The 18115-nt window shown below is 40.5% G+C and overlaps 2 protein-coding genes across 2 annotated transcripts in view; one reads left to right on the top strand and one right to left on the bottom strand.

Moving 5' to 3' along the window:
• TMEM135 (transmembrane protein 135) overlaps window positions 1-14171 on the bottom strand; it is a 246458-nt gene extending 232287 nt beyond the window's left edge. The window contains exon 1 of the mRNA XM_057748266.1: window positions 13857-14171. Within this exon, the coding sequence (XP_057604249.1) occupies window positions 13857-13997 (141 nt within the window). The 5' untranslated portion in view covers window positions 13998-14171. The remainder of the gene's footprint in view (window positions 1-13856) is intronic.
• A 1507-nt stretch (window positions 14172-15678) lies between these two features.
• Window positions 15679-16168, top strand: LOC130829044 (cofilin-2-like). The gene is made up of 2 exons (XM_057695182.1): window positions 15679-15780; window positions 15816-16168. Exons 1-2 carry the CDS (start codon window positions 15732-15734, stop codon window positions 16166-16168), a joined length of 402 nt encoding a protein of 133 aa, XP_057551165.1. The 5' UTR covers window positions 15679-15731.
• Window positions 16169-18115: the final 1947 nt, after the last annotated feature.

The raw sequence follows: 18115 nt of genomic DNA on the forward strand, positions 1-18115 counted from the left end.
GGACTTGGTGCTTCCACTTCAGGGGGGAAAGGTTCGATCCCTGGTCAGGGAACTAAGACCCCACAACTCCCACTTGGCGTAGCCAAAAAAAAAAAATGCAAATAAAAAAAAAAGTAATGTGCTAGAAGTGTACTTTGTACTCAACAGAGGTCAGCCAAAGAAAAACAGGAAGTCACATAAAAAAACAATTTCAACACACTTAAAATCTCCTGTTAATGAATAGCAAAACTTATCCTTTAATAGCTCATTTGAAAGACAAAGATCAAATGACTGTTACACCGCCAAAAGGATAATAATAAATCTTGTAAAAAAAAAAGTCATCATTTACTTACAGACTAGAAAGATAAAATGAACCCCTCACCTCCACACCTAAAGTAGGCCTCAGGCAAAAATCAAATGGGGATTAGTCCATCATATTTACAAATTCCATGGTCTCCAAATATCAAATATCCCAAATATTCTCAGCAATCTGTATTTCTTAATGACATTAATTTCTCTCTCTTTTTAAGTAAAAAACAAAAACAAATGGCCTGTTACCAAAGAATTCAAAAAGTCTCATTGCTGGTCTCATTTTCTCTAGAAAATCTGCTAAAACACTGCCTTTAAAAACTCACTGCACAGGGACTTCCCTAGTGGCACAGTGGTTACGAATTCACATACCAGAGAAAAGATGGCGGCGAAGCAGAGGGACGTGGAATGCATCCCTCTCCACGGGTGCATTGGGAATGCACCAAAAGACGCAATAATTCCCACAGAGAATCAACTGAACACCAGCAGACGACCTCAGACACCAGAAAGGACCGCAAGGAGCCCGACATAACCGGTAGGGAGGCATCTACGACGGCTCAAAGAGGGTGAAGCGGCTTAGCTATGGCAGACAGGAGTGAGAAACACAAGGAGGGTCTGCACCACAGCTCAGCATTCCCAGACTGAGACGTGGATTCACAGCTGAACAGAGGGTCCAGGAGCAGGAGCGTGGGAACCGGAGAGCTGGTTCAGGGTGAGAAAAATTGTTGCCAGTAAGGTGACGGACCGAGAGGACAGGAGGGAAGAGGTCCGCAGCAAGGAGTGCCTGCCCCTGAGAGCTGCCCGCCCATGATGGCAGCTGGATGCTCCTGGCTCACAGGCGGGCGGGAGGAGCCGTGGGCATAGCCTCTCTCTCTCTCTCTCTCTCTCTCTCTCTCTCTCTCTCTCTCTCTCTCTCGGCGCCTGCAACAGGCAGTGGAGGGACCCCTGTGGGCAACCTAAGGCACTCAGGGATAACAAGTACCCTCAGGCCCTCGGGCGGGGCTAGAATAAAGCCCTGGAAAGCAGCCAAGAGCAGGCTTGGAATGCCAGCAACAGGGAGGCTGCTGAGAAAAAAAAAAAAAGACCCAGAGAGAGGCCCAACTCTGAGACTTTCTGTTTACACCTGAGCCACTGGCGTCCCTCTGCAACAGGCACCTCCAAGCCTGACTGAAACAACAGTGCACCACTGCTTACTCACTCCCAGGGGAAGGAGCCATTGTTGTACCCTCTCCCTCCCCACACACCAATGCTTATAGACGAACAATAAAGGAAGCTCTGCTGGTCACAGAATAATACAAAAAACCCAAGGCAAGTAGAAGGACACTTACAGCTGAGACTCTAAGGAAACAGAAATATTAGTATTAATTCTATTGAACTGATCCATTCTGGGATCAGTTCTGTTTTGTTTTGTTTTGTTTTTTCCTTTATTATGATCTTAGTCCTAAGGGATCTACAAGTTTTATAACATTTTTAATTCTATTTTTTATTCTATTTTTATTTTTTTGCCTTTTTATATACATCTATTTCTAGCTAAGTTTTTGGTAGTATGGACTATATATCTCTCCTACCTTCCTTTCATCTCTATCTTTTATACATTTCTATTCCTTTCTTTTTATTTGCATGTTTCCAGTCACACTATGCTCTTCTGTTCCCCGTCTTCCATCCATTTTTAGTTTATTTTGTCTAAACATACTTATAAGCAACACTATCGATCTGCTCAGACTCCTTGCTCTATTCTCCAGATGACACACCACCTTGGTATTCAATATTAGGGTTTTGTCTTTATCTTAGTTCTTAGTACAATTGTCTAATTTCATTCTGAGAATCTCCATTCTGTCTGGTGGTACTCTAGCTCTTTTTTATATTTGATCCTAGCTTACAATATCTTCCTGCATTAGTGTTTGTATGTGTAAGGTGTTATTTGTGTGTTTGTTTTTGCTATTGTTTCTGTTTTGCTCTGTTTTGGTTTTAAATTTCTGTTGGTTTTCTCTTTGAATATCTGACAGCATACTGGGGTTCTTCTGTCAGGTCTTTCCAGAGCCTTATGTTCTAATGGATTCAGTAATTGTGTGTCTTATACATGTATGTGTTTCCTAGACTTAGTATTTGTTTAACCCAACACTCAGACATTAGTCTGGAGCTTGGACAGTCTTCTATAATCCCCTCTATCGCTGGGACACGCAACCCCAATAGTTTGGACTACCATGAGGAAACAAAGAAACACCATGCAGGCAAAGGAGCAGGAAAAAAACTCACAAGACCAAATAAATGAAGAGGAAATAGGAAAAATGCCTGAAAAAGAATTCAGAGTAATGATAGTAAAAATGATAAAAAATCTCGATAACAAAATAGAGAAAGTACAAGAAACAGTTCATAAGAACTCAGAAAAACAAACAGCAATGGATAACAAAATAACTGAAATTAAAAATACTCTAGATGCTATAACCAGCAGAATGACTGAGGAAGAAGAACAAATAAGTGAGTTGGAAGATAGAATGGGGGAAATAAATGCCACAGAGCAGGAAAGAGAAAAAAGAATAAAAAGGATAGAAGACAGTCTCAGAGACATCAGTGATAACATTAAGTGTACCAACATTCAAATTATAGGCATCCCAGAAGAAAAAAAAAAGAAAGGGTCTGAGAAAATATTTGAAGAGGTTCTAGTGGAAAACTTCCCCAACATGGGAAAGGAAATAATTCACCAAGTCCAAGAAGCACAGAGAGTCCCATACAGAATAAACCCAAGGAGAAACACACCAAGGCACATATTAATCAAACTAATGACAATTAAACACAAAGAAAAAATATTAAAAGCAGCAAGAGAAAAGCAACAAATAACATATAAGGGAAAACCCATAAGGATAACAGCTGACCTATCTACAGAAACTCTGCAGGCCAGAAGGGTATGGCAGGATATACTGAAAGTCCTGAAAGAGAGAAACCTACAGCCAAGAATACTCTACCCAGCAAGAATCTCATTCAGATTTGAGGGAGAAATCAAAAGCTTTCCAGACAAGCAAAAGTTAAGAGAATTCAGCACTAACAAACCAGCCCTACAAAAAGTGCTAAAGGAACTTCTATAAGTAGGAAACACAAGAGAAAAAAAAATCTACAAATACAAACCCAAAACAATTAAGAAAATGTTAACAGAAACACACATGTCAATAATCACCTTAAATGTAAACAGATTAAATGTTCCAACCAAAAGACACAGACTGGCTGAATGGATACAAAAACAAGACCCTTCTATATGCTGCCTACAAGAAACCCACTTCAGACCAAGGGATACATATAGACTGAAAGGAAAGGGATGGAAAAAGATATTCCATGCAAATGGAAATCAAAAGAAAGCTGGAGTAGCAATACTCATATCAGACAAATTAGACTTTAAAGTAAAGAATATTACAGGAGACAAAGAAGGACACTACATAATGATCAAGGAATCCATCCAAGAAGAACATATCATAATGGTAAATATCTATGCACCCAACATAGGAGCACCTGAATACATAAGGCAAATGCTAACAGCTATAAATGGGGACATCAACAGTAACACAATAATAATGGGAGACTTGAACACCCCACTTACATCAAAGGACAGATCATCCAAACAGAAAATAAATAAAGACACACAAGCTTTAAATGACACATTAGACCATCTCAACTTAATTGATATTTATAGGACATTCCATCTAAAAACGACAGAGTACACTTTCTTCTCAAGTGCACATGGAACATTTTCCAGGATAGATCACATCCTGGGTCACAAATCAAACCTCCGCAAATTCAAGAAAACTGAAATCATATCAAGCATCTTCTCAGACCACAACGCCATGAGACTAGATATCAATTACAGGAAAAAAACTGCAAAAAATACAAACACATAGAGGCTAAACAATTCACTCTTAAACAACCAAGAAATCACTAAAGAAATCAAAGAGGAAATCAAAAAATATCTAGAAACAAACAACAATGAAGATACAACAACCCAAAACCTATGGGACATGGCAAAAGCAGTTCTAACAGGGAAGTTTATAGCAATACAGTCCTACCTTAAGAAACAAGAAAAATATCAAATAAACAACCTAACCTTACACTTAAAACAATTAGAAAAAGAAGAACAAAGAAACCCCAAAGTGAGCCCAAGGAAAGAAATCATAAAGATCAGAGCAGAAATAAATGAACAAGAAAGGAAGGAAGCCATAGCAAAAATTAATAAAACTAAAAGCTGGTTCTTTGAGAAGATTAACAAAATTGATAAACCATTAGCCAGACTCATCAAGAAAAAAAGGCAGAAGATGCAAATCAACAGAATTAGAAATGAAAAAGGAGAAGTAACAACAGACACCTCAGAAATACAAAAGATCATGAGAGACTACTACAAGCAACTATATGCCAATCAATTGGATAACCTGGAAGAAATGGATACATTCTTAGAAAAATACAATCTTCCAAGACTGAACCAGGAAGAAATAGAAACCATGAACAGACCAATCACAAGCATGGAAATTGAGGCAGTGATTAAAAATCTCCCAACACACAAAAGCCCAGGACCAGATGGATTCACAGGCAAATTCTATCAAACATTTAGAGAAGAGCTAACACCTATCCTTCTCAAACTCTTCCAAAATACTGCAGAAGGAGGAACACTCCCAAACTCATTCTACAAGGCCACCATCACCCTGATATCAAAACCAGGCAAACATGTCACCAAAAAAGAAAATTACAGACCAATATCATGGATGAATATACATGCAAAAATCCTCAACAAAATACTAGCCAAAAGAATCCAACAGCACATTAAAAAAAAATCATACAGCATGATCAAGTGGAGTTTATCCCTGGGATGCGAGGATTCTTCAACATACGCAAATCAATCAACATGATACATCACATCAACAAATTGAAGGATCAAAACCATATGATCATCTCAATAGATGCAGAAAAAGCTTTTGACAAAATTCAACATCCATTTATGATAAAAGCTCTCCAGAAAATGGGCATAGAAGGAAATTACCTCAACATAATAAAAGCCATATATGAGAAACCAAAAGCCAGTATCATTCTAAACGGGGAAAAACTGAAAGAATTCCCTCTTAGAACAGGAACAAGACAAGGGTGTCTACTCTCACCATTAGTATTCAACATAGTTTTGGAAGTTTTAGCCACAGCAATCAGAGAAGAAAAAGAAATCAAAGGAATCCAAATTGGAAAAGAAGAAGTAAAATTGTCACTCTTTGCAGATGACATGATATTATATATCGAAAACCCTAAAGACTCTACCAGAAAACTGCTAACACTAATTGATGAGTTTAGTAAAGTAGCAGGATACAAAATTAATGCACAGAAATCTTTTGCATTCCTATACACTAACAACGGAAGAGCAGAAAGGGAAATTAAGGAAACTCTCCCACTTACCATCGCAACAAAAAGAATAAAATAACTAGGAATAAACCTGCCTAAGGAGGCAAAAGACCTGTATGCAGAAAATTATTAAGACACTGATGAAAGAAATCAAAGATGACACAAACAGATGGAGGGACATACCATGTTCTTGGATTGGAAGAATCAACATTGTGAAAATGACTGTACTACCCAAAGCAATTTACAGATTCAGTGCAATCCCGATCAAATTACCAATGGCATTTTTCACAGAACTAGAGCAAGAAATCTTACGATTTGTATGGAAACGCAAAAGACCCCGAATACCCAAAGCAATCTTCAGAAGGAAAAATGGAGTTGGTGGAATCAGGCTTCCTGACTTCAAACTATACTACAAGGCCAGAGTGATCAAGACAGTATGGTACTGGCACAAAAATAAAAAGGAAGATCAATGGAATAGAATAGAGAACTCAGAGGTAAGCCCAAACACATATGGGCACCTTATCTTTGACAAAGGAGGCATGAATATACAATGGAAAAAAGACAGCCTCTTCAATAGGTAGTGCTGGGAAAACTGGACAGCTACATGTAAAAGAATGAAATGAGAACACTTCCTAACACCATACACAAAAATAAACTCCAAATGGATTAAAGACCTACATGTAAGGCCAGACACTATCAAACTCCTAGAGGAAAACATAGGCAGAACACTCTATGACATACATCAAAGCAACATCCTTTTTGACCCACCTCCTAGAATCATGGAAATAAAATCAAGAATAAACAAATGGGACCTCATGAAACTTAAAAGCATTTGCACAGCGAAAGAAACCATAGACAAGACAAGAAGGCAACCCTCAGAAGGGGAAAAACAGTTGCCAACGAAACAACGGACAAAGGATTAACCTCCAAAATATACAAACAGCTCATGCAGCTTAATACCAAAAAAGCAAATAATCCAATCCACAAATGGGCAGAAGACCTAAATAGACATTTCTCCAAAGAAGACATACAGATGGCCAACACACACATGAAAAGATGCTCAACATCACTCATCATCAGAGAAATGCAAGTCAAAGCCACAATGAGGTATCACCTCACACCAATCAGAATGGCCATCATTACAAAATCTGGAAACAACAAATGTTGGAGAGGGTGTGGAGAAAAGGGAACTCTCCTGCACTGTTGGTGGGAATGTAAGTTGGTACAGCCACTATGGAAAACAGTTTGGAGGTTCCTTAAAAAACTACAAATAGAACTACCATATGATCCAGTAATCCCACTATTGGGCATATACCCAGAGAAAACCATAATCCAAAAAGAAACATGTACCATAATGTTTATTGCAGCACTAGTTGCAGGCAGGACATGGAAGCAATCTAAATGCCCATCAACAAATGAATGGATAAAGAAGATGTGACATATATATACAATGGAATATTACTCAGCTATAAAAAGGAATGAGATGGATCTATATGTAATGAGGTGGATAGACCTAGAGTCAGTCATACAGAGTGAAGTAAGTCAGAAAGAGAAAGACAAATATTGTATGCTAACTCATATATACGGAATCTAAAAATGGTACTGATGAACTCAGTGACAAGACAAGAACAAGGACACAGATGCAGAGAATGGACTGGAGATCTCGAGGTTTGGGGGGGTGGGGGGTGAAGGGGAAGCTGGGAAAAGTGAGAGAGTAGCACAGACATATATATGCTACCAACTGTATAATAGCCAGTGGGAAGTTGCTGTATAACAAAGGGAGTTCAGCTCGATGATGGATGATGCCTTGGAGGACTGGGACGGGGAGGGTGGGGGGGAGTCGAGGGAGGGAGGGGATACAGGGATATGTGTATAAACACAGATGATTGACCTTGGTGTACCTCAAAAACTGGTACAAGAGTGTAAAGCAATTATATTCCAATAGAAAAAAAAAAAAAAGAATTCACCTGCCAATGCAGAGGACACACGTTCGAAGATCCCACATGCCGAGGAGCAACTAATCCCGTGTGCCACAACTACTGAGCCTCCATGCTGCAAGTACTGAAGCCCAAGCACCTAAAGCCTGTGTTCTGCAACAAGAGAAGCCACCACAATGAGAAGCCTGTGCACCACAATGAAGAGTAGCCCCTGCTCGCCATAACTAGAGAAAGTCTGCATGCAGCAACAAAGACCCAATGCAGCCAAAAATAAAATAAAAAATAAAAACTTTAAAAATTAAATCAAAACTTAAAAAATTAAAAAATTTTTAAATGTTAAATTAAAAAAAACTCAGTGCACACTATGTACCAGAAGCACTTCACATATTATGCCCCATTTCATTCTCACCAGGGCCTCTGTAGTTAAAATTTACTATTTCTCTCATAGTATACACACAGAAACTGAGGCTTAGAGTAGTTAGGTAATTTGTCTGAGGTTACCAAGCTAGTAAATAGTGAGCTAGAATTCTAACATAGGCAATTTGATCCCAGAATCCAGGATCCTGCCTCCTAAGTCATACTGAAATACAGAAATATGAATAGCATCTTATAAGTGGAGGTAAGCTTGGGAAGTTTTGTAGAATTACTGTTTTTTCCATGAAATAAAACTGTGTGACAACATTAAAAAAAAACCCTCCATCCATATCACTGAAATTTTATAGTCAGTAGTTTTCAAGCCTTTCGCAACTAACTAAAAACTGTCTGTAAATCGTCGGGGTTTTTTTATTCCTAAGAGTTCCAACTCTTGCTAGAGTGTTTAAGTGTTTATTCAGTCTAAAGGTGATGAACTGACTCTTTATAATCTAACAAGTCTGCTAAGATTATAAGATTCAAGGGGAGCAAATATTAAGTAAACATTTTCATACTCTGAAGAACAGTGTAAACATCTGAAGGTCAATGAAGAAGCAGGTTTTTAAATCATTCCTTCCCAAAAGTGTAAAAGGTTCTACTCTGAAGTCAGCTAACAATAAACGCCAGTACTCTAATCTGGAGGTCCTGTGGAAGACACCAGGAGAAAACAAAAGATTTTAGAAGCACCTGAGATAAGTGAGCAAGTTTTCCTTTTAGAAAAGGCAATTAAGAATTTGAACAGCATAGAATCCATCCTCCTAAGTGGGCAACTGTGTATTCTAAATTTGCCACAAAGTACCAAGGGCACTATGGTTTCATTAATTTTAGTGGTAGTAAAGGGTTTAAACAGTTTAATAACTGTTTCATGTGAATGTGTGTAGCCACTTATTGTGAATGTCTGGCAATAACTAACATTCAAGAAATAAACTATAGGGGCTTCCCTGGTAGCACAGTGGTTAAGAATCCGCCTGCCAATGCAGGGGACACGGGTTCATACCTGGTTCAGGAAGATCCCACATGTCTCGGAGCAACTAAGTACACATGCCACCACTACTGAGTCTGTGTTCTAGAGCCCACAAGCCACAACTACTGAGCCCACATGCCACAACTTCTGAAGACTGCACACCTAGAACCCATGCTCCGCAGCAAGAGAAGCCATCGCAATGAGATGCCCTCTCACCACAACGAAGAGTAGCCCTGCTCACCGCGACTAGAGAAACCCCTTATGCAACAATGAAGACCCAATGCAGCAATAAATAGACAAATAAATAAATAAACAGAAATAAACTACAGATTCCTGAAATACATTTTTGGTACATGCATATAAATTGTTAGCATATATTAAAACATATGTAGGATTCTTAAAAAAAAAAAGCTATATCAAGTGAATCGATGATGAAGATTGACATGATTGACATTTTTTACAAATCGTGAAAACACAAAAATTCATTGTGAAAAGGAACAGTCTATTTACATTTCAACATGGTTTAAGCATTAGAAGGTGAATACTAAGAACAACTGAAGATACCAAGATGAGAAAGAAGCATGAGAGCCAATGTATAGCAAAAGAGAGTAAACCTAAAAGGAACAAAAGGAATCAGTTGACTACAACACACATGGTAACATTTCAAATGAAAAGCAGATACACAAGCAGATATATATAGGCTCCAGAAAACACTCTTGATTAAAATTTTCTCCCAAACCAGCTTCCCTTAAACTTCTCCTTTCCTATCAATGATGGCAACAGCATCAATCAGACTTGAAATCCAGGAAGCATAAATAAGTCCTCAGACTGCCCCAATATTCTCAGTCTCTTAAGTCCTGTTTATTCTTCCTATGAAACGCCTCTCCTGTGAAATGCCTCTAAAACTGCCCTTTCATTCTCTCTGGCACTACCTTAGATCTGCCAAATACTATTTCTTCACTCCTGAATTATTCATGAGTTCATTCATTTATATCTACACTCATTCAGACACTTACTGAAGCACCTACTGAAGTACCATGCTCACCACCACACTCTAACTGGAGGTGGAGACGTAGATCATAACGACTGCACTATTTTTATAAAAGCAGCACTTGATTAGGGGCCCACTACATGACAGCTGCTATTTCTACACACTATTATCCCATTTAAATCCTAAGAGATGGGTATAATTATCTTCTGCAAAGCAAGGAGACTATGGCTCAACCAGGGGAGATAATTTTCCTAGGATCACATTGCTAATAAGCTGCAAGTGGGATTCCATGAGAGCTGATTTTTTTCTACCACTTACATGAATCCACGGCATCAACTCCTAAACTGTCTTTCCAATCCAGTCTACCCATTTTCACCAGACTCATCATCTGAAAGTATCATCCTGTACTTGTACCCTCTTTGCTCAAAAAAAAAAAAATCTCAATGGCACCTTTAGCCTGGCCTTCAGTCTTTGAGACAAAAAAACAAAAATAAAAACAAAAAACAAACCTGTCTCTTTCCCTTACTAGCTCTGAATCTTGGAAACTGCTTAATGTCTCTCATCTTCAGCTTTCCTACCTATGAAATGGGGATAAGAGAGCTGTGTAAGAATTAAATAGGAGAAAATATGTAAAGGTCTAAGTACATTAGTGTTGAATAAGAATTGTTATTACTCATACAGCTATACACAAAACTTCCGTTTCAGCCAATCAATACACGTACTACTCCTTTTACAAAACTACTTAGGTTTCTGCCTCAATTCACACTATTCTCCTTCTGCTCCATTAAGAATAAGTACTCTATAAATATCTACTACATGAATCAATGTCTGTACATCTTTATCTTCAAGGCCCAAGTCAAATGCTACTTCTTCCAAGGAGCTCTCCTAGCCGCCCTCAAGGAACTTCACATCTGACTTAAGTGCCACTGAGGGAATGGGGAAGAAAAAAATGCCTAATTATTCAAGATCTATTATGAACTAGAAAATATGATACATCTTCAGGGCATTATTTCACTTAATTCTCACAGGGCAAGACAAAATAACTTGCACAAAGTTAAACAGCTTGTAACTGATGGAGCTGAGATTCAAAATCAGAAGTGGCTGATCCCTTTTAAAAGCCCACTTCTGGGCTTCCTAGGTGGCGCAGTGGGTAAGAATCCACCTGCCAATGCAGGGGACATGTGTTTGATCACTGCTCCAGGAAGATTCCACAAGCCGCAAAGCAACTAAGCCCATGTGCCACCACTATTGAGCCCATGTGCCACAACTACTGAAGCCTGTGCTCCACAACAAGAGAAACCACTGCAATGAGGAGCCCACACACCACAACAAAGAGTAGCCCCCACTCACCACAACTGAGAAAACCAGCATGCAGCGACAAAGACCCAACACAGCCAATAAATAAATTTATTAATTTAAAAAATAAAAAAAATAAAAATAAAAGCCCACTTCTTCCCACACCACCTTGTATCTTGGCACCCTGGATTACACATTTAATCATCAATTGCCGGGACTTCCCTCATGTTGCAGTGGTTAAGAATCCACCTGCCAATGTAGAGGACACAGGTTTGAGCTCTGGTCCGGTAAGATCCCACATGCCTCGAAGCAACTAAGCCCATGCGCCACAACTACTGAGTCTGCACTCTAGAGCCCTCGTGCCACAACTACTGAGCCTGCATGCTGCAACTGCTGAAGCCCATGCACCTAAAGCCCGTGCTCTGCAACAAGAGAAGCCACGCACCACAGCAGAGTAGCCACCACTTGCCACAACTAGAGAAAGCCCAAGTGCAGCAATGAAGATCCAATGCAGCCAACAAAACAAAAACAAAAAACAAAAAAACAACTGCCCAACACTGACAAAGTGTTGCTATATGCTCTAAGAGCCCCAGCCACCCATACAAATACAACAAACAAAACTGTCATGAAATAATGCTTATCCATACCACCTGCAGTGGACTAATTTTTTCTATTCTCTTCTATTTCACTTAAAATACTGGTCAGTTCCCACTAATTTACTTCACAAACCACTCATGAATACTGACTCGAAGTTTGAAACACCCAGCTGTATTTCAAATACAGATACAAAGCCAAATAAGATTGAGAATTTTTGTCCTCAAGAAGTATTTAATCTAGTTGCAGATATAACAGTAAAACGCAAACCTCTTAACCCCCTTGCCCCCACACCACCTGCTGGAATAGAAGAACCCATGTTCCTGTTGCTCCCCTGAACTACCCTATCATGGAACATAACCAATAAGTTATCTAGGCTGTAAATATGAAAAATATAAGGCCCTCAAGAGTTAGTTGTTGAATGAATGAATGCGGCACAATAAAGGTGCTATGGATTTTCAGAGGGAGAAATTACATACCATACACTCTCTCCCCACATACATCATAATGCTCTAAGGGAAGGAACAATCTCTTTGCATTACTGAATACATCAAGAGCTCAATCATGTTTGTAGATATTCTTTCAAAAAAAAAATGAGCTGGCCACAATTCATGTGGAAAAGCAGATAAACATGGATCTTTGCCAAAGAAAATCAAGGAACACATTTACAGCTCCAATGATAAGCTTATTTTATTATCAGCCTCTACTCTAGATCCTTACTATTCAAAGCATGGCTCTTGGCCCCGAGGCATCAATATTACCCAGGAGTCTGTTAGAAACGCAAAATCTCAGGCCCCACCCACATCTACTGAATCAGAGCCCCCATTTTAATATGCTCCCCCAGCAGATTCCTAACACACATTAAAGTTAGAACAGCATCAGTGATACAAATGAAACTGGCTTCTGCAAGCTCAGAGAAAGTTACCATCTTCTCTGTTTTCTCTGTAATAAATAATCAGACTTTTCAAGAAGTACTACAGTTAGGGTGATGACACACCTTCAGGAATATTAGGGTATAAATCTAAATTATTACTCAATGAGAAGTAAGAATCGACCATCCATTGATTATCAGAATGGAACTTTTAGGAAACATACAAAAAATATACCTCTGCCTTCTTAAGACATAGAGACTCCACTGAGCAAGAAAATTAAGAGAATGAACTTCAACAGCCAAAGTGATAAATCTTCAATGCCAAGGATGAAATTATTTAAAAAAAAAAGGGAGAGAGATGTTGGTGAGAACATTTAAGAACAAACTTCTCTAACAATTCTCAGTGATACCTACACATATTCCCAAATATTCTCTATTTAAAACTCCAAATTTAGATCGCTCTACAAGTAAAGCTGTGTAATAAAAGACTTAGGTGACATAAAGTCAGATCTCCTAAACACTTTCACTGACTCAAAGACTGGAACCACCCTTTAAAACACCAAGCAAAATCTCAATCAGGAGACCACTTTGTGAACTTGCAAACAACACCTGCAAAACTCTCAAGCCACAATCCTATCATCCCAAACTGAGACAAGATCTGAGGCCACAGGGACTTGGTGTCAAATATGCTCTTAAAAAAAAAAAAAATGGGGAGAGGGGCACCAAAACAGGAGGAATTAGATGAGGAATGACTGCAGGCCATTTCTCACAGCCTCGCTGACCTACAAACACCTCTCCATCACACGGCAGGAGGGAGGAAAAAATAACGCAGGTCTCTGAACTCACAAATTTAAGTGCCCCAAACTTAATCCTGAAGATGGGAGTCCCTCCTCTCCCCAACAACAGGCATTCAGATGACAGCTCAACCTCTAATTCCCCTCCCTCTTCTCCCGTCCCGTCTAGGATTTAGGATACCCGCCCCTCGCAATTTCCCCCTATCCCACGCAGCCCCGCCAAAAACACCCCGACCCCTCCCAAAGAGAAATCGACACAGGGCGAGTGCCCTGGGCCCCCCTGGAGCAGGACTGTACCCATCCTCCACACTGAACTCGCCCGGGGGGAGGGGCTGATGGGTCTCACCAGGTACAGGGGGGCATAGATCTTCAGGGACTCCTCCAGGGCGCCCCTGGTGATGTGTACGAAGGCGACCCGGCAGGAAGGGTGCCAAGTGTGGCCGATCTCGTAGCAGTTATGAGGGATGGACTTGCTGAGAGCCGCCATGACGAGAAGCCGCGCGCTGGGGCTGGGAGGGGTGAGCTTCTGAAGCTCCGGAGGGAGGGAGGGGGGAGGGCAGCGAGCGCCCAGAGCCGCGGGCTCGCCGGGCGGGCCGCCGGGAGGTGCGGAATAGAGGGGAAAGGTCACGCCAGCAGGGTTACTCTGGGCCAGAGTCCTCGGATGTTGAGCGCTCGGCGTATGGCAGCTCGAGGGGGCGGGGCGCGCACCAGGGAGGCGGGGAGAGGCGGAGCGTGCGCGCTCCCTCAAGCGGCCTCGGCCCGGGGCGCGCGCCCTCCTCTCGGAGCGGGGAGCGGAAGGGGAGAGCGCGCGGCTCGGGGACGCGCCTGCCGCCCGCCTCCCCGCTCCCTCTGCCCCGCGCGGGCGCGCGCGCCCCGGGAAAGATGCGCGGAGATGGGTGAGTTGCGTCACACTGTACTCCAGTCTCTGTCCTCTAAACGCCCAGCCAAGTAGAGCTGAGGGCAGTGGAAGAAAAGGATTAAATATCTTTGTTGGGAGCTGGTGGAGGAAGACAGTTGCCAGAGGAGAGCCTGGACAGCCATCCTCCTCAGAACTGCCAGCGCCCCTCTCCTAGAGTGCCGGGTAAAGAATAGCTAAGGCTGCCTGCTGGTTGGGACCGCACTGCTCCCAATAACTGGGCTTTCTAAGCTCAGCGGTGCCTGAGAAGCCTTGAAAAACCTGTTAGTTGTGTTCTTTCACTCTTGAATGGGGAAAGGACAGTAGTAAGTCATCCTCTCCAAACCCTGGGCCGCTGAGCAGTCCTATCCACAGCATCTGTCACAGGTTCTCATCAGCCAAATATGTAACCCAGCAAGGACTCACATGCCCCAGGCGACAGCAGGTGTTTGCAGCAAAGTAAGGGTTTATTGCAGGGTGCCAAGCCAAGGGGGTGGGAGACACTCCCAATTGGTCTTTGAGTTAGGGTTTTCTTAAAAATGAAAAACAGAGCGGCTAGGATTAATCACCATCTTGTGACATTTCTTAATCATAGTTTCGGGAGTTAGGATATCTCAAATTCTCAGGCCAGGTGGTCCATGGCTTGGGGATCTGTGAGCTCATTTTGCCCTGGAGAAACAACCTGAGTTTGTACGTCAATGATGATTTCTATAATAGCAGTTTTAGTATATTAACAATATTGCTGTCACAGCAGTAGTTTTAGTCATCTGACTAGTTGATCCGTGTTCAGTTAGCAGAGGATTGAGGTCAGGGAGGATAAGAAAGGAAATTAAGTTTTAGATAGGTTAATCATAAACTCAGTAGGGGAACTTGGTTTCAGGGGGACTTAGTTTCAAATAGTACACATAGTAGAGGCAGCAGTGGTCTTAGAACTCATACCTGCCTAGAGAGCTTAGCCAACAATTGGCATGACAAGGAACCTGTGTGGCCTATGAGCCTTGTAACACCTCTAAATGTCAGTTTCCTCACCTATATTATCTTGCCAGGTTCCTTGGAATTCCAAATTCTAAAGGTTCTTAAAGCAGGAGATTACCATTAGACTGTTTAATACTATTACTTTTATATACAACCTCAAGAGGAATCCCATTCTAATCTAGTCTTCATTCATTCATTCTACAAATATTTACTGAGCACATACTATTATCAGGCACCGTTCCAAGCTCTGTAGATTCAGATGTGAATGAGAGAGACAAGGTTTACACCCACCTCTCCTCCTCCCAGTGCCAAAGAGCTGGAGCCAGAGCTGACAATGCAGCCCCAGGCACTATGGCTTCTGGAGCTACAGTGAATGATGAGGTCATCAAAGTTTTAAATGGTAAGGAAATAAGGAGATCTTCTACACAAAAGAAGATGAAAAAAAAAAAAAAAGAGAGAGAAAAAAGAAAAGAAGGAAGGAAGCGCTCTTCTGTTTAAATGATAAGGAAAGACAAATAATCGTAGAGGAAGCAAAGCAAATTTTGGCAAATGACACTGGTGATACCGTAGAGGATCCCTACATGACTTTTGTTAAGTTGCTACCTCTGAATGATTGCCAGTTTGCTCTGTATGATGCCACATACAAAACAAAAGAGTCCAAGAAAGAAGACCTAGTATTGATATTTATATTCTGGGCTTCTAAGAGTGTGCCTTTAAAAAGCGAGATGATTTATGCTAGCTCTAAAGATGCCATTAAAAAGAAATTTACATATATTAAACATGAGTGACATGTAAATGGCATGGATGAAATTAAAGAGCATTCGTCACTTGGAGAGAAACTGGGAGACAATGTAATAGTCTCACTTGAAGGAAAACCCTTGTAAAATGACAGTCAAAGGCCACCTGGGTGTTAAGGAGCTTCCACTTCTGCAGCTCAGTCAATTAGGAATAGCGTTGGAGTTTGTTTTGGTTTTTCCCCTTCCCCAGTGGGCCCTTTCAAAAAAATGAATGAAGGAAATACCATTCATTTAAGCAGCCTATCAGTGATTGCCATTAGACTGTTTAATACTATTACCTTTATGTACAACTCAAGGAGTACTTTCCCATCATATTTTAAGCAAAACAACTAGTTGTATGAAAAGTAAGTTATAAGTTATAAGAAAACTAAACAAGATGATATAAGATAGGTATAATAATAATATAAGATAGTATAAACTAAATAAGATAATAAAAGAGGAGTACTCAGATTGAAAGCCCAAAATAGCAGTGGTAAAAAGATAAAAGTTTGTGTCTCTCTCGCAGATATACATAGACAGTCTTAGTCTAAGATGGTGGCTCCACACCCATCAGGGATCCCAGACTTCTTCTGACAGGTTGCTTTGCAAACTATTACCTATGATTTCCATCCTAACTTATAAGCTGGCTGCTTCACCTTGAGCCATGACATCCACGTGCTAGCCAGGAAGACCAGTCAAAGAGGAAGAGAGGACATGCTTCCTCTCTTTAAGAAAACCTCCCAGAAGACCTATGCAAACACTTCTCCTTACAACCCACTGGCCAAAACTTAGTCACATGGCCACGGTTAGTTGCAACAGAGGCTGGGAAATGTAATCTTTTTTTATTGGTTGAACAAATGCCCAGCTAATATTTCAGATTTTATTACTGAGCAAAATGAAAAGAACAGCTACTGGGGGCAGCCAGAAGTGTCTGCCGTAGTCCTATGCCTTTGGCTGCCCAAACGTCTGGGCACATCCTTTTCCACCAGATAAACATACCCTCTGCTTCTCAAGGGGAACAACCTAAATTTCCATGCATTTACCCCATCTTGTTCAACATCCAGGATCTTCTGAAGGATCAAATACAGCTCTCATGTTCAAGTTATCTCCCTCTTTAGCATACCCAATATACAATGGTAGAATAGGAACAAAGTAATCACAATTTTTTTTAAATCTCCATTTCAAAATGTGAGAGGATCAGAAACACAGCATAAACTTGTCCTTAGAAATTACAGGAATAGTAATGCAGCCTTATCCTACTTAATTTCATTAATCCATCCCTGAAAATCTGATGGTCCTCAAGAAAATGATGAATGGAACTTATTTTCAAATGGGAAAAAAATAAAATGTGTTGCACATCAACCCCAAAATTCCTAACATGTATTTAAAATAAAGTGAAATGCCAGATATGAGTTATAAACTATCAAGTTAGGATGTACGATACTTAAAGAATAGCATTTTGATCACCAAACAATTAATACTGTTGCTAATTATCAGTTGCTGTTGAGTGTAACAGCCCATGTAGTTTGCATGCATGATAAGCATTATGCTTTCCATGTGGCACAGCAAGTACATACCAAGAAATGAGGAAATTTTTATGTTATAATTAAATGCATGCAATTTCTTTAATTAACCGTTAGAGACTTGAAATTTAAAGATATTTGAGAAGAGAAGAACACAGTTGTTGTCACAGATGCCAAAAATGACAGTGCTGATGTGTTGGATGGTAAAGGGGCAATTTCAGGCAAACTCTCAGATTCAGAGGATGGAAAGGGTATTCTCTATCTTTGTTGGTGCTGCTGCAGAGACTCCAGAACAGGGAGGCATTAAGAAATTCTCAGGATGATGTGTGCGTTAGGATTTAAAAAAAAAAAAAAAAGGCAAAAGGCGCAGTTTGCAGTGAATCAGTACGAATTTACATTTGTAAATTCCTTTATATGGTATTAGAAGATACATAAG

Source organism: Hippopotamus amphibius, chromosome 9 (genome assembly GCF_030028045.1).
Source record: "Hippopotamus amphibius kiboko isolate mHipAmp2 chromosome 9, mHipAmp2.hap2, whole genome shotgun sequence".
NCBI classification, from domain to species: Eukaryota; Metazoa; Chordata; class Mammalia; order Artiodactyla; family Hippopotamidae; genus Hippopotamus; species Hippopotamus amphibius.

What these genes read in the sequence shown, in the direction of transcription:
- LOC130829044 (XM_057695182.1), top strand. Translation starts at nt 15,732, where the DNA reads ATGGCTTCTGGAGCTACAGTGAATGATGAGGTCATCAAAGTTTTAAAT. An exon ending in GGTCATCAAAGTTTTAAATG is followed by an intron (nt 15,781 to 15,815) that starts GTAAGGAAATAA and finishes ACACAAAAGAAG; the next exon opens with ATGAAAAAAAAAAAAAAAGA.